Genomic DNA, 16,540 nt, shown 5'->3' on the forward strand with positions numbered 1-16,540 from the left:
ATTTCATAGGGGCTGTTGAGGAATGCTCAGAAGCAATAGGATGTGATCAGTTGCTTTAGTCAGTGAGTGGGCTCTGAAAAGTGGCTGTCAGAAATAGTGTCCTTGGCTGGTAACACAGGAAGTCATCCAAGATTACTGATTTAGGAATTTTGTATCTTTCTGAGCAGAAAGCCAGTTTGCTATGATATCTTCCCATCCCAGAAACTCCAGTTGCAGGAAGAGCTGGAAGTCTGTCCATCTTCATTTTCCATAGGTGTGCAGAGGTTCTTGATCTTCATTTTGCTGCCCACCTTAGCATTCTCTTTAGAGGGAAAAGCATTCCCAGTGTTAGGGATGTTTCAGCAATGCTAATTAGGAGTTGAGTGTTACTGGGCTGGTGGGTGATAGCTGGTGACAAGAACCTAATGAAATAAAAATTTTGTGGGTTTAATGTACTTGTGGGAGAGCAAATTAACCTCTGCCCAAGGCAGACATCAGTTTATCACCTGCCTTTTAGGAACAGAGGGTTGGATGCTTCCACAATGACTTTTAAACTTACAATATATTATTAAGAAGGAAATCAAGACAGGAAAAAATGGAGCTGATGACACACTTATTTCAGCAGCAATACACAGCATCTGTCCTTGCAATTTTAACTAGTGAGCTGGTGTAGTAATGCTAATTGTACTTTTGGTTACCTTATAGTCTATGTATCCATACAGGCTTTGTTTTAGCATTTTTATGTGGAAGTTTGGTCTTTCAACACAATGCAGGTGTATTTTCAGATCTGCCCTTCACATGTAATTTATGGTCCAGTCACCTTTGTAATTTGAAAGGTGTTTCTCCAGCCCAAGTGAAAGTTGCGCAGTTTTGCTTTCAGAAAACCACTCGAGAGTTTGAGATCAAAGTACCTGTAATTATTATTGCAGTCATCCAAAAGCTTTTTGGATTAGTGTTGCATGTAAAATGATCACATTGCTCCTCCCAGCCAAACAATCTGAATGAAAGCTGAATTGATGCTACCTAGCCTTTTTATAGACTCATAACCATTTTTACAATTTCATAACTATGAGGCATGCAAATCCTGTGATGTTTCAAAGAAGAGAACAGTTAGATGAAGATATTGGTAAATGCATCTGTCAAAAGTCCCTGCCAAAATTTTGAGTGAATTTAAAATGCCACTGTGAAGATGTGTAAGCAAATATGCTAATTAGGCTTCTTTTTTGCCCCAAATTGGTTTCTTTATGATGGCGTTTTCATGGGGTTCTGTTGTTGCAGTGTCAGAGCATCCCCTCAGCTCCCAGTTTTTTAACAGTCATTTAGCATCTATCAGATTTGTTAGTTTCTTTCCATTTGGATGGATATTCACCCTCCTTTGTCACAGCTGCATGCCCTGCAGTGCTCAGTTTTGCCTGTGTTCTCTAGTGGGGATGTAGCAAAGCCTCTGCCAAAGCTCAGGGAAGGGAGCTCCACCTCTCCCCACTGCTGAGTCTGGCTTTTTTCTGGGTAAGGTAACAAACTGTACTGCTGCTCCTCTGCCAGTTCCTCACAGGTTGGACTGTCTGCTGCTGCTCTCTAGAACAGGATTAGAGGGCCTTTCACTACATGACTCTGGCTGCTGTGCATTATTGCAGGTAAAGTGCCTTGCTGCACTTGAACAAATCTTTAAAAGCTCCTGAGCTGCTGCAGGTGAGAGGAGATGCTTTTTGTAAGCCATGTGAACCCTGGAGTTGTGAAACTTTGGTCAGCAAATGTTTTAAGTGCAGCAGGAATAGCCAAGAAGGACTGTTCAAAGCAAGATAATAGTGTGACTTCTTATCTGAACAGTGGGCTGCTGCAGCTTGCCCAGTGGAATCTGGAAAGTGTTTCTGGAGAAATAATTGTTTTAGACTTTTTGGAGGGATGGGTTGAGAATTTTTATTACTGATCTGTAATAAGTGTTTGCTTTGTTTTGTGCAGAAGAGATCATGGCCCACAGCAGCAATGTATCCTCAGTAGTCCTGGGAAAAGGTTCAGGCCGGATGCTGGCCACTGGAGGAGACGACTGTCGGGTCAACATATGGTCAGTTAGCAAGCCCAACTGCATCATGGTAAGAACAGGCCTGTTTTCAGCTTTTGGGGGATGGGAATATTAATTCTGAGGTTTGGAGGGTAGAGAATGAGGGGAAAGATTGTTGGGGTGGAGCCTGTGGGACTTTTGAGTAGAGTTTGCCAACACAAAGCTGTGTAACCAGATTCTAGGTAAAGACAGGGACAGAACTGGGTGCCTGGTGAGACCACTGCTTTAGAGGTATTGTGGGAGTGCTTGAGCTGGACCGGTACTTACTCAGATAATAAATACTGTGCTTTATTACATTACCAGACTACAAATAATCAAAGGAAGAGTTTTGTACAAGAACAGCTATAGTTTTACGGTGCAGGCTATAGGGGCCAGTTTTATACGCTGGGATTTGCAGTCACAGCGGGAGATATTCCCAGCAGGATGCATTCCCACCTGTGCCTTAACTGTCAGCATGAAGGTTGCCACAATAGTTTGCTTTAGGCTGGGGAGGAGTAACTCTGGTTGCAGTGTTTTAGCAAGGGTAGGGTTACCCCAGCAGTGATCACTAAAGAGCACCATAAATATATATTTAACAGATATCCTGCATCACTTTGAGTTGGTGTTGTATGAAACCAACTTTAGCACATCTCCTGTCATTTGTTTAATTAACAACACAATAATGTTGTGGTATCGAAGGCGTTGCTCTAGCCAGTGTGAGACTTGTGAGAAAAAAAAAAAAAACAAAACAGGAAAGTCAGGTCAAAAAGGCTAAAAGGAGAATTTCTCCACTTTATTTTTCTGTTCATTAAGTGTGTGAACGGTGACCTTTGGCAGGGCTGTGCTTTTTGCATAGTGTAGTTAAGCAGTGTCTTTTCATGCCCTTGGTGGTGGCATGACTCCAGTTTGAAACTGGATTATTGACTTACTAAAGAAGAAGGCTGAAGGACTAACTCTGTACCTTTCTGTGGTGGCAGAGCTGCACCTCTCCTGTGCTTCCTGGAACCACAGATGCTGAGAGCTGCTGTTTCTGAGAGGCAGGGACTGACTGAAGCTACTTGTGCCATTCTTGTGTATCAAAAGAACTTTGATTTTTGGGGTTGTCCTCTGAAGTTAATTTTCAGTGTTTATATTATAATGATTATGGATGTTTATGTTGGGAAAGAGGAAGAAGAGGAACTTTTCAAGTAACACTGGGACTTGGTTTAAGTGTGAGCTTCAGTTCTCAGTAATGGCAGTTGCAACTGTGGATTTTGTAAAGAATTTCAATTGCACATGGATTCCTAAGAAAGCACCATAAGAACAGACAGCTTCCAACTGGCATTCCCAGCCTCTGTATGTGTGTGGGAGGCACAGAGCTAGTGTAGCTATTTAAAAAGACATTTGAGGATGGACTAAAGCAGAAAATACTGCTTATTTGACAAGCAGAAAGTCTGCAGTGGTCGGATTTGTTTTCTAGAGCTGGTTTTAAATATTCTTGTGTTTTACTAAAATATAGGCCTTTTCAAAATTCTGATGTAATTTGTAAGCTTTCAGGTGCTCAAGGATGAAAGGAACTTTATGTGAATTACTGCCTTATGCCTCAAGTCAGTACTTCAGTGTTAGCACCATGCTGTCACTGTGACATCCATTGCTGGCAGCAACCTGTGGCTCAGTGCTTGGTGAAGGTTTCAAAGTAGCCCTGCTTTTGCTCTTGCTTGGATTTTGTAACTCGTTCATGACACTTAAATGACCTATTTAGAGCAAACACGGTGGCATTGTGCTACTACAGCATAATTTTTATGATGTAAGAATGTGTCAGCCTTGTCTGAGCATCCGCACCTAATGTTTAACTACCTGTGTCTCTGTTGATGCATCCTTTGAAACTTAGTCAGCGTGCCCCAGAAAGTTATTCCAAAGATAATGTGGGAAGACAGGTGTGCTGTGCTGGGTGCAGTGATGGGCTTTAGAGTTCTCTGCCACCCTGCTGGCTGCTGAGGAAAAAGGACTGGCACAGCCAGGTGGTCCCAGCTCATGGCTGAAGAGTTCCCCTCAAGTATGAACAATGCCATGTTCCTGCAGGGCTGTGCCAGCAGCTACTGACTGACCCTGATGGTTTTCTTTGCAGAGCCTGACAGGCCACACAACCCCCATTGAGAGCCTACAAGTCAACCCAAATGAGAAGCTCATAGTTGCAGGGTCCCGGTCAGGGTCCATTCGAGTTTGGGACCTGGAAGCTGCCAAAGGTATGTTCCCAGGAGATTTTGCTCCTGGTCATACACACTTTTTGGGGAATCCTTTTGTTTGATGCCTATACTGACCCAGAAAGTTCCTGATTTAAGAAGGAACAGGAGCCTCATTTGCTTTTATCTTCATCTGCATCTCCCTTTTTTGCCCTTCTACTGAGGGTATAGAGCTGTGTATTCATGCTTGAGCAGAAATTTGGACATGTTTTAGGGACACTGAGAACTAGTTTCTGTGGTTTTGACCTGGGTGTGTCAAAATCTATATTCCAGTTTCCATACACGTACAGGTAACTAGGCATATAGAATTTGTATTCAGAGTCTCAACTTAGAATTGTCAACATTAATAAAAGGATCCCAAACCAGATTGGAAGTTTTAAGTTTATTAGGTTCTGCATAAACGCAGGAATCCTCTGCTTGTTGACTTCTTGTTCTTAGGTTCTAGCTTTTCTTTTTTCCTCTAGCAATTTTTCTGCTCTCCTGCTCTTTCATGGCCACATAAATAGACAAAGGCCTAATTTTTAATAAACTGTAAAAGCTATGGACTCATCAATCTCTGATCCTTTAAAGGCCACTGTTGAGTCATGCTTTATTTATTGCATTTTCCTCAAATGAGGAATGAGTTTGAAAAGGTATCTTAAATCACTTGAGTGCATTCCAGCAGGAATACCAGAAAATGACTGAATATTTCTTATAGGTTACTACTTGTTCATAGAAGGAATGTATAATGAAAATAGACTTACACTGGCTGAGCTAAGGAGGCAAACCCCCGGCAGCATCAATAATGGAAAGCACTGATGTCACTCAGACAGTTAGAATCGGTTCAGTTATGGAATAGTTTGGCTCTGCCTGTGGGGAGTAGCTGATCTGGCTGCATTTATTAGAAGACCTATGAGCCAATGTCTGTACAAATGTCCACCCCAGCTCTGGCTCAAGAACTAATTTCTGCCAGGGGAATCATCAGCTTGTTCCAGATGATGGATGAAGGAGAGGGATTGCCCTTGTTATTATCTGAGCAGTTTTTCTTAGAGCTGAGTTCTGCATTTGTCACTGCTTGCCAAGATATGATGTACCAGTTCTACTGGTCCTTTCTGGTATCCGGAATTACAGGGGGTGTTACTTGATGACTTACTGAAATACTGATCGTTTCTTTGTCTCCTGCTTCCTAACCATCCATTTCCTGTCTTTATGGTAGTTCTTGCAAGGGGCAATTGAAGGACTCCAGGGTGAATATTGGAACCTAAGAGGTGGTGCCTGGATGGGGTGCAGAGTCCTGGGAAAGGGTCTGTCTAATAACTGCAGGGTGAATGCTGCAGGCAGTCAAGACTGTTTCACTTTACTTCCCAGCCAAAACTGTTCCTCCTCTGGCCCATTTTGCTGGCTGTGTAACAAATGGAAAGATGCACTGCCTGCCAGCTGCCTCATTTCAGAATGGAGATCTTTTGAGTTCTGTCTGTAGTTTCCATACCTAAGGACAGAACTGTCATTAAGTTCATTGATCATGAGCTTTCTATTGCTGTTTCTTTGCATTGCTGGGGTGAAGTCAGAGGCATTTCCACAAAATAATGTATATTTCCATAAAATAATGGTGGGGATAGTATAGCTACACTTCTGCATGGTGTTTGGTGGAAATGAACTATTAAATGTTTTTCCCCTATTCCTTCTCTCTGCTCTGCCTCTCCTTTTCCCAGTTCTTCGTACCCTACCAGGTCACAAAGCTAATATCTGCAGCCTTCATTTCCATCCTTTTGGAAGCTTTGTGGCATCTGGCTCTTTGGACACCAACATTAAGGTAAAACCCAGCTTCCACCAGAGATTTCCATCTTGCAGTGTCTTTGTTTTGAAGAGTGCCAGAACATGTTTTTTGTCAAGCTGTTGATAGATGCTGCACATCATCATTTCCATGTGTGGGCAGGTGTGTTTGTGAGTGCTTGTGAAATCTGTGTGTGTATTTTCACAGCCAGCTCATAAATGTGACTCCTCTGGTGTGGAATGTGGCTCTGGGTAAGGTGCCAGCCAAGACCTGGTGTCAGCAAGCACAGATGTCCTAGTTGCTGTGGATTGTATCTGCTTCCTCAGGCTGGTGTTTGACTGTCAGAACTGAGCTGCTGTAGTAAGAGATACCTTCCAGGAGTGATTCTCACTTTGGAGAGTTAGAAAATACCCCTAAGGCCTACAGGGGTTCAGCAGCCCATTCATTCTGCAGTATCTGTTAGCTTAGTGACACAGAGATCCCTTGTTCTGGCAGGACCCTTGAGCTCCCAGCATACTGCTCTAAACATACAATTTGTTTGCTTTTCTTCCTTGTAGCTCTGGGATGTAAGAAGAAAAGGCTGTATCTTCACATTCAAGGTAAAATATTTCATTAGATTTTGCAAAGAGGGGATAAATATTTATTTTGAGGACTTGTGAGCAAACCTAAATGTGATTATGTACAATGAACTTCCTGGATTCCCAGCATGAAAATAAGATCTGCATGATTTGTGAAGTGGCCTGGCAAACCTCAGCAAACCTCTGCAAGCTGCATGAGAATATGAAAAGGATATTATAGGATATCAATGGGTATCATGTGCTATAGTGTGGATGGCTTCAGTGGGGGATGGAGAGCATCCGTGAGGGTTTCTTTATGTTCTTAATGGTATTACCACTGCACTGAGATGGTTCTGTTCTTGGGACCTTTTTCTGTCTGAAGAACTTGCTGTATATTAATTTCATGTAGAAACCAGAGATAAGTGTCACAGCACTTCTATCTGACCATATGTAAATCTGTAATTTAGAACTAATTCTTATTAGTGTAGCCAGATCTGTATTTTCCATACTTAAACTGATGTCATAAGGGATTAGGCGAGAGAGATTACACACATTTAGTGTGGCTGGGTGTAGTGTCTTGAGTACAGCGTTGTGTTCTGCAAGCTGTGAGCTCTGTAAAACACTTAATTGGTTTTGGTTTATTATATTGTATAGGATTGAAAGACAAAAGCCAGAACACTGTTTGTTTTCCTGATTTCAGGGTCACACAGAAGCAGTTCGGTGTCTCCGCTTCAGCCCTGATGGGAAATGGGTGGCCTCTGCTGCTGATGATCACACTGTAAAGGTAATTTATTGTGACACCTTCCTTATGTGCTTGTGGCACATGGGAATGCTGGGATTGCCTTTTTACCAGGCATTACCAGCACTCACTCATAAATACCCTTAGTTCATTTGGCAGCTGGCTGTGCCCCATGGCTTTGCAGAGATTGGTTCTCTTATGGAGATCCTGTCTGATGGCCCACAGCACCCATGGAAGAGCTGCATGTTGAAGTGCCCTTATCCAGTAGACACATTGGAAGAGACTATTATTCAGAGAAAAGTCAATGTTTTGATGTAGTAGAGTGGTGATACCTGAATGTTGGCCTCAATAACCTTGTAAAATGAATTGTCCACAGCACATTGCTTCACCAGACTGATGTCTGGCTCTGTTTGTATTATACACATTATGTGTGAATATCAGCCTGAAAATTGCTGTCAGGACTAAGCAGAGCAAGAGAAGGAGCTCAGGAAAGTATTGACTGAAGTAATGATTTCAGCTGTTTCACATGGAGTATGGAGGAAAGGAGATGAAGGACTGATTTTATTTTCAGTTTCACATGAAATTAACTGATCAGTTATTTCACTGCATTTTCAAGTGGAGAACAGAGCACAGGAAGAAGGAATTGCTAAGGGATTCAGAGCTTTTGGATTTTTGTTTGTTCGTGTTTGAGATACAGTCTGTAGGGACAGATGGAACTGCTCTATTTTGTCTCAGTCTCTAAATATAAACCAGAAACTTCTAGGGGACAAGTTACATGGAAAATAAAAGATAATGCAAAAAAAAAAAAAAAACCCAAAAAAAAAACCCAACCAAAAAAAAACCACAAACCCAAAACAAAGCCTTAAATTATTTGGATGGTACCCTTTCCCTGATTATTGCCGTCTTTGACAGACTTGGGTCTGTTCTTGGAGGGGACAAGTGTTAGAAAGTTGCCAGTACAAGGAAATCCCAAGTGTATTGGAAATCTCTAACATTAAATCTCTTCAAGAGTCTCTGTTCTTTCCTCCTTTCAGCTGTGGGATCTGACTGCTGGGAAGTTAATGTTTGAGTTTACAGGACACACCGGCCCAGTGAACGTTGTTGAATTCCATCCCAATGAGTACCTTTTGGCTTCTGGCAGCTCTGACAGGTACATAAGTGGAGGGAGGAAGAAGGGAAATGTATATATGTCTGTTCCATTTCCTCATGCCCTTCCTTGTAGGAATATGACCAAGAGGAATGTCACTCAATTCAAACCTGCCATTGCAAGAGCCAGCTATGTAGATAGCAAGACATGACATCTGTGATGGGCAGAACATGGAGATCTTCCTTCTCATCCAAAATTGATGGCATCTGCTGCCGCACTAGAAATGAATGTGTAGCCCCAAGCCTCTCACAAATCCAGCTGACATCCTGTGTGAACAGCAGGCAGCCCTGCTCAGCTGGCAGGGTGTTCTCTGAGCTCTGGGTTAGCTCTAAATGCCTGTCCATGTCTAGACCCTCTAAGTATCTCTGTCTGGATTCATGGATCTTAGCTAGACCAGCCTTCTGTGTAGGGTCACTGTGCACAACTGCAAAAGTCATTCTAACTGTGTTTTGTTTAAAATCTGGATCCTACTGTGTTTTATAGAGCCATGAGCAATGAATTTTGTTGTGTTGTGTGTACAGGACTGTTCGGTTCTGGGACCTGGAGAAATTTCAAGTTGTGAGCTGTATTGAAGAGGAGGCCACTCCTGTCAGGTACATTAAATTCCTACTGAAATGTGCTAGGCAGAGACTAAAGGTGGGATGAAGGGGGGGTTTCCTCAGAGAGAGACTTTACTGGGGAGAAGTTTGGGCTGCTGGACATAGGGCACAGACCCACCAGGTTGCACAGGTGAACACACCACATTGCAAGGTTCATTGTTAGAAACAGAACTGAAGGTGTTCAGTGTAGTCAGAGATCCACAAGGACTGAGCAAGGTGGGAATGCTGTGCCTGATTCTCCTCCTGCCTTCCTCCCAGGTGTGTGCTCTTCAACCCGGATGGCTGCTGCTTGTACAGCGGCTTCCAGGATTCGCTGCGTGTGTACGGCTGGGAGCCAGAGCGCTGTTTTGATGTGGTCTTGGTGAACTGGGGAAAAGTAGCTGACTTGTCTATCAGCAACAACCAGCTGGTAAGACACTGCTCCTGAGGTGGGGGTAGGCAGCTGTGCAACACAAGATAAAATCCTGCTGCCTCCTTGCAGGCCTTCAGACCTGTAAGCTTGCGTCAGGGCTTGCAGCATGCCCAAAGGCTGTGTGCCTTGTGCTCCACTTTGTGTCTTTGCCTTCTGGAGGAAAGAACTGGAGCTTAGTTTGACCAGTATTTAGAAGCTAGGCTTGGTAAAAGTTTTATCCAAGCCTTTCATAAATCGCTGGCAACTTCATGTTGACAAATCCGCAGCACTGAACTGAGCAGTCCTCAAGCACATTTGCTCAGGGTCACTCCATCACGCCTGTTCTCAAAAGGACTGGTATGCACCCCACTCCTTGGTGAATTCTCTTGATCTTTTGCCTCTGCAGATAGGAGTTTCCTTTGCACAAAGCACAGTCTCTTCCTTTGTCGTGGATCTCAGCAGAGTCCCAAAGTCAGATTCTGTTCCTCATGGGTTGATCAGGGACGACCAGCCTCTTGTGCCACCTACCCCCACAGGGTCCTCCCTTCGCCGCATCTATGACAGGCCCTCAACGAGCTGCAGCAAGCCGCAGAGGTGAGGCAGTCTGCTGGCTTGTTGAGTTTCCAGATTTTAAGGAAATGTTCCACACACAGAGTGTTCTCTCTCTCTCTCTCTGACAGTATGGCTTCCCCTGACAACAACTCTTTTTCCACAGCAGAGTGAAGCACAACTCAGAGAGTGAGAGGCACAGTCCTAGCAGTGAAGATGACCGGGATGAGAAGGAATCAAAGGCTGAGATCCAGAACCAGGAGGATTACAAAGAGATCTTCCAGCCCAAGAATGCAATCTGTCAGTACCAGGGTTTATAGTGCTTTTGAGTAGTGTTTGGGTTTGATATCAGGGCACTAAAGTAATTTTATAGAACTGACCTTTGGCTTACTGTAAAAGAGACTTCACCTGTGACTGGAGAGTTTAGAAACCTTACTTTAATATTCTGTGCTTGAACACTGACACACAGATCATGTTGGTGAATGGCTTAAAAGGAGGCAGCTTTACAAGGGCACTGTGATGTCTGTTTGAAGTCTGGCTCGGAATCCAGAGCTTCATTGCATATATGCTGCCTTCATGTTCTGATTAGAGTGTTAAGGGAATTTTATTAGCTTAGGATTTTGATATGTGTATCAAAATCAGCAGTCTTCATTAAAGAAGGAAAGGCAAAATATTTTGTTATAGCTAGGACTGTTGTTTAGGAGGCATTGTGCAGTGTCTGTATCTCATTTTTAAGCAAATGATAAAAATGAGATACTCTTTCTGAGGAATTGATTGCATTATTTTAATTTACTTATATAAATCAATAACAGGAGGTAGATTTTTCCTAATATCATTTGTCATGACAGTGCCTTGTCTCATACTTCACACCTCTACAGCAGCAGTGAACCACAGGGATCAGTTTTGTCCCTTGTATCCATGAAGGCTGAAAGCTTTTAGCTAAATTCAACAATAGTGTCAGGGTCCAAAAGAGATAACTTTGTTTGCTGTATCACTGATTACCCTCATGTGTGGAGTTGTTGGAGATTTCTCTGCTCCAAGGTTGACTTACCACTTATCTGTAGCCTTGGATGCTCCTTCATTTATTTATTATTTAAATCTTTTTCTGTAGGCCGAACTCCTCCTCGGAATGAGCCCTTTCCTGCCCCTCCTGAGGATGGTGAGTATGGAAATGACCCCTTGGTGGGGATGGGGTTAAGGCCCTCAAAAGAGGGAGAGCTGCCTGAAGGCAGAAATTACTCCTTGGAATATAGCTAAACAGAACCTTTGCTCTCAACTCTTGAAAGTAACAATCAGTTTCTGCTTCCCCACTTCTCTCCCTCTTGGTAGAGCCTGGAGCTGCAAAGGAAGCAGTGAAGCCCAGCCAAGCTGCGGATGTCCAGACCTCGCTGCCAAAGCAGGAACTCGTACGTACTGAGTGCTCTGTGAATCGCTGTTCCTGCTCCCTCTGAGCCATGTGCAGAGCTGGAGAGTTTGTGATTTCTGCTCAGGCTGACTCCTTCACTGCAGGGCAGTAAAAGTGCAGCTCCAGGCTTTGTGCTGCCAAGTGTCTTGCCTTAGCAGTGGAACCAAGGCCGAGCCTCCAACAGGCTCTGTTGTTTTAGTCTGCTGCTTTTGCTTGCAGTGGTGCTTCTCCTTGCATCTCAAAATTGGGGCACTCAGAGAATCAAGTGCCAGGTTTCTACAAATGCTTGAACAGAGGCTGTTTTGTTGCCAAAAGTGCAAGCAGCTGATGGGCCAGTATTCATTTTACAGGCTTCTTTAGAATTCTCTCTTAGCCTTCAGGCTGGCCACAGCCCATTGCCCTAATTTCAGATAACAATAACAGCACTTGGCACTTCTGCTGGGGCATCTCCATGTTCTTTACAATCTTTAATTGCATTATGGTGTGTACCTGAGAGACACTTTATTGCCTCTTAAATTATGGTTGCAAACTGGAGACTGCTTGTGTGCTAGGGCCCTGCTGTGAGAAGAAAGCAGATCAGAAATAAAGGTCATCAGACTAGGGCCAAACTGTTCCTGCTAGAGCTTTTATCCCATTTTCTCCTGCAGCCTGATCCAGTCCAGAGGCCACCAATTGCCTCCTCAACTTCTTTGACCAGGACAGAGCCATCAGTAATTCCTGCAGCCAGGAATGAGCCCATTGGTCTGAAGGCCTCTGACTTTCTCCCAGTAAGTGTCTCTGGACAATGTTTTCCAGCCAATGTCTGTGTTGGGTGGCATCAGAAAGGGGGTGCCCCATTGAGATAGGTATAAATACAGCAGAATATTTATAAGAGCCCTACTCTTACCAAAGCAGAGAGCAAGGGGTGAGACAATCACTGAACTATTCCATGTACCACACAGTGGTTCATTTAAAAACTTGGTGTCTGCCATTACATGTATGTAATAATTTCACAGGACTCTCTGCCTCTTGCATCTTGGAGGCTTCTTGGTCTCCCCTGGGGAGGGTATTCCCTTGTCCTAAAAAGGGGGAAAGATGAGAGCATCTTGATGATCCCAAACTCCAAATGTGAGTGAAGGAAGTAGTGGTTCTATCATGTCCTGGGCAGGAAGCAAATTGAGAGTCTAATGAATTATGTAAGAATTATGCTTTGTTGTAAAACTTGTAGTTCCCAGAAAAGTGTTTCACACAAAAAAATTTGGTTTGTCTGAAAAACATTTCTTCATTAAAACATACTGGTTTTGAAAACTTACTTTAAATTCACCTTTTTTTGGGAGTTTTTTCAAAGCTTTAAACATGTTTGTGATTGATGTAGTAGAAAAAGCAGGAAATAAGTAACTGAAATCAGAACAAATTGAGCATTTCCATTTCAAAAGGTTTTTACAACTATCTGCAAGGAAGTCAGTATTCACTGTCAATCTCTGCACCAAAATCGGCTCTCACCTAGGCAGAGAATGCTCCCACCCTTCTGTGCCATCCTGCTGTGTTACTGGTGTCTGTACTTCCAGGCTGTGAAAAGCCAAAGCCAGACGGAGCTGGTGGATGAGGAGGCCATGTCCCAGATCAGGAAAGGCCACGAGACCATGTGCGTGGTGCTCACCAGCCGCCACAAGAACCTGGACGCCGTGCGGGCTGTGTGGAGCACCAGTGACATCAAGGCAAGCATGTGGAGATGTCTGGGGCTCATGAGGGGAGCAGCTCTCTTTGCTTCTCTGGGCCTGATTCTGCCTCATACAGAACACAGAGTCTCACAGCTTTTGTCCCCAGGGATGCACCACAGAGTGCTGCAGCTGACTGGTCACAAAGAAACATGGAGAAAACTTTCCCATGAGAGAGTTCTCTTCCCTAGCCAACTTCATGTTTCCTGTACCTTGTTTTGTAAAAGCAGCACTAGATTCTAATTTGCATTAGCCTAACCAGTTTGACCTCTGCAGTAGATGACTTTTTCTTCCCCTTCTCTCTCAGAACTCTCTGGACTCTGCAGTGGCAATCAATGATCTGTCTGTTGTCGTGGATCTCTTGAATATTGTCAACCAAAAACCGTGAGTCCTGGATGGGGTCAGCCCCTGGGATATGCAAGAGCTTCCTAACTGGGAGTTGGGAGTCCTGCCTTGTACCTGCCCCGTGTCCAGTGGGCCATGGCAGCATGAAATTCATGTGCTTGTAGTCACATCTTCAAGCCTGCAGTGACAGTAACTGCTGGAGTTATTTGGGGCCAAGAAAAATCAGAGTTTTGGGGCTTTATAAAGGGATTCTGCTGAGGGTCAAAGAAATATATCCGAACCTGCCACTTTCTCTCACGAGGGGGAGTCAGTGAACTTGCTCTGTGAACTTGAGTGTATCTGTTTGGGCATTTGCCAGGAAGTTTTTATTTGTGTCAGCTCGGCTTTGTAAAGCCTCAGTCTCCAGTCTCAGGATATGTCCTTTTCTTTTCAGGTCTCTCTGGAAGCTGGATTTGTGTACTATAGTCCTGCCACAGATAGAAAAGCTACTCCAAAGTAAATATGAAAGGTGAGGTCTCAAGAACATAGTGTGCTTGAGGGACAGGGTGCAAGTAGTGATAGGGGAGCTGTGCTGGGTATTTCGTACCTGAAGGAAAATCCTGAGAAATCACTGCAGATACAGTCTCATGCTAATATGCCTGAAAAAGAATGATGGAGTTGCCAGGTGTGTGTGGGAAAAGATACAGAAAGTATGCATGGGGAGGAAGAGAAGGATAGTGGGTTTTGTCTTAGATGTTTTGGTTTAAGACAGCTCTGGCAGCCAGGAGGGGTCATGTAAAACAAATGAGCTTTGCACACTGCTGGGAGTGAAGCTGTCCACTTGGGACAAGGAATGAAGTCCTGCAACAGCCCTGGGGACTCATCTTTAGGGGGAAAAATTGCAGCCTCTATTAAGATGGAGCTTTTGCTCTTCCTTTCTTCTGGGAGAGAGGTTCCTGCCAGGTTCCCTTGGCAGGACATCTCTGCCCTTGAGCAGAGAGGTCCCCCTTGGCTGGAGTGTGGGCCAGGACCTTTGGAACAAACTTGCTTTGTGAAAGCTTTGGGACTCAGATGTGTGGTTGGTACTTGGCTGTTGTTCTCCTTCCCTGGTTACAGGTGGTGGAGTGGAGTTGTTTGAGGGCTGTGTGCTAGGGGGACAGGAATGACATTCAAGTGGGACCCCATTCTCTATTTTTCAGTTATGTGCAGACTGGCTGCACTTCCCTGAAACTCATTCTCCAGAGATTCCTGCCACTCATCACAGACATGCTCACTGCACCACCTTCTGTTGGAGTGGACATCAGCAGAGAGGAAAGGTGAGGCACACACTTCCACTTGCTCCCTCCTGGGACCAGCCTTTCTCTTGGGTGAGCTTTGCCCTTGCCATCAGGACTCTGATACCAGACTGGACATGCCTTCCCTTTGTCTGCAAAAACCAATCCCTCGTGCTCAGAAGAAAAGGACTGCCTTTCCCTTTGCCTCTGTGCATTGAGTCATACCTAAACAAAGTATTGGGAGTAAAACCACCCTGTGGCTTTCCCCTCTGCCTCACAAGAAACATGATTTGGTAGCCAGCCCCTGGATTTTGAGTTCATTCACAGGATAGCTCCTCACTGGGAATTGGCTTTTGGAAAACAGCACCTCCTTTTTCCCTGGACTGTACTGCCAAGGGGGGAAGAGGGCTGAAAGAGCCCTTATGTGGATGCTGTTCTCCTGTCTCATCGGGACGTGGGCTGAATGCCTGGTGTTTTCACAGAGCTGTGCTCATATTTCAGCCTCTTCCAGGCCATTTTCAGGGCTTTTCTCTCCTGCCTGAGTTGCCTCTCTGGCACTCCAGGACCTGCTGCACCTCAGGCAACTAGGGATTCATGCTGTGTCTGCTGTCATTGTTTTCCAGGCTTCACAAATGCAAGTTGTGCTACAAGCAGCTGAAAAACATCAGCAACGTTGTCAAGAACAAGTCTGGGCTCAGTGGCCGCCATGGTAGTGCCTTTCGGGAACTGCTTCTCCTCATGGCTGTCCTGGACTAACAGCAACCACCTCCTCATGTACAAATACAGGTGGCCAAGCTTCCCCTGCTCATGGTCTGGCTGGATTTCAGATCTCTCCGTGTGTCTGTCTTTTCTCCTGCCCCTCTCCAGCATGGTGGGGAAGTGGAATCTGCCTGGCTGGTCGCCCACCCAGCCCTGGTGCCTTACAGGCTGGATGGGGGACCCGAGTGGAGAGACGTGTGTGCTCTGTGAGGGGCCCTGGCGGGTGGAGGGCCCCACAAAGCCCTGTAGGGAAGCTGCTTCATTTCAGCTCTTCATCTCAGCATCAAGCTCTGGGCTGCTCTGTGTGCTGGCCTGTCCCTGCAGGAGGGCTCTGAGCCTGCTGTCACCCCTCCTTCCCGCTTGTGCTGTCGGTTCTTGTCGCTCGGCCCTGTGGGCCAGGGCCCCGCTCTCGCTGTGCAGCTGCTGAGGACTGCAGCCACCGCCCCACAAACGCCTGCTGTGGGGTGGATGCCCTTTCCATACAGAAGGGACTTCAACTGCCGTGGGGGACCAGCCCCTTTGGCTTCATCTGACGTGGGCAAGGACACTGTGCCGCTGTGCTGGTGCATCTCAAGGACCTCAACCAAGAGACTTTCTCTTGGCTTCTCAGACATCCCTGCTGGCACCCAGGGCTGCAGAGGATCAGTGTCTTCAGACTGTCCTTGGATCTGAGGTCTACCTGGACCTCTTAATACATGTGATGTAAACAGGACTTGTCGTATGTGCTTGCCTTTGGGGGTGAGAATTTGGAAGGGTGGAGGAACAGAGGGACATGGACTGAGTTATGTCTTTCTACATCCACTAGACCATTCTTAGAGGTTTGTTTTTGTTTTTTTCCCCCGAATAAATGTCTGTCAGAACCTTTCTGTCCCTCTTTCTTCTTTCCTCTGGGGAAAGAGGTTCCTCTTGGTGCTTTCCCTGCTCTTCCCAGCCTGTCTCCCATTTTATACACTGGAGCCTGTTCTCCAGGAATCTGTAACTTATAATGAATTTTATTAAAATATTTGTAATTTTTTTAAAAGTTGTGTTAAATGCCTGAATCTCTCGGAGTGCTCTTCACCTTGGCATGGCTCCTGGCTGGGAGTGCCCAGGAAAAGCAGGGCTCTG

At 45.0% G+C, this 16,540-nt stretch overlaps 1 protein-coding gene across 2 annotated transcripts in view; it reads left to right on the forward strand.

The window, feature by feature from the left end:
• Window positions 1–16,454, forward strand: part of KATNB1 (katanin regulatory subunit B1) — a 17,896-nt gene extending 1,442 nt beyond the window's left edge. Inside the window, exons 2-19 of one of the 2 annotated variants that reach the window (XM_002197709.7) lie at window positions 1,939–2,069; window positions 4,125–4,242; window positions 5,931–6,031; window positions 6,550–6,591; window positions 7,250–7,333; window positions 8,323–8,438; window positions 8,957–9,028; window positions 9,293–9,443; window positions 9,832–10,019; window positions 10,141–10,274; window positions 11,086–11,133; window positions 11,304–11,380; window positions 12,027–12,146; window positions 12,927–13,076; window positions 13,384–13,460; window positions 13,855–13,929; window positions 14,600–14,716; window positions 15,298–16,454. In XM_002197709.7, coding sequence (XP_002197745.4) covers window positions 1,939–2,069; window positions 4,125–4,242; window positions 5,931–6,031; window positions 6,550–6,591; window positions 7,250–7,333; window positions 8,323–8,438; window positions 8,957–9,028; window positions 9,293–9,443; window positions 9,832–10,019; window positions 10,141–10,274; window positions 11,086–11,133; window positions 11,304–11,380; window positions 12,027–12,146; window positions 12,927–13,076; window positions 13,384–13,460; window positions 13,855–13,929; window positions 14,600–14,716; window positions 15,298–15,430 — 1,934 coding nt within the window. In that variant the 3' untranslated portion in view covers window positions 15,431–16,454. The remainder of the gene's footprint in view (window positions 1–1,938; window positions 2,070–4,124; window positions 4,243–5,930; window positions 6,032–6,549; window positions 6,592–7,249; window positions 7,334–8,322; window positions 8,439–8,956; window positions 9,029–9,292; window positions 9,444–9,831; window positions 10,020–10,140; window positions 10,275–11,085; window positions 11,134–11,303; window positions 11,381–12,026; window positions 12,147–12,926; window positions 13,077–13,383; window positions 13,461–13,854; window positions 13,930–14,599; window positions 14,717–15,297) is intronic. The other variant, XM_012569649.5, reaches the window with a different exon arrangement.
• The last annotated feature ends 86 nt before the right edge of the window (window positions 16,455–16,540 follow it).

The sequence above is a fragment of the Taeniopygia guttata genome, chromosome 11 (assembly GCF_048771995.1).
Source record: "Taeniopygia guttata chromosome 11, bTaeGut7.mat, whole genome shotgun sequence".
Lineage (NCBI taxonomy): Eukaryota > Metazoa > Chordata > Aves > Passeriformes > Estrildidae > Taeniopygia > Taeniopygia guttata.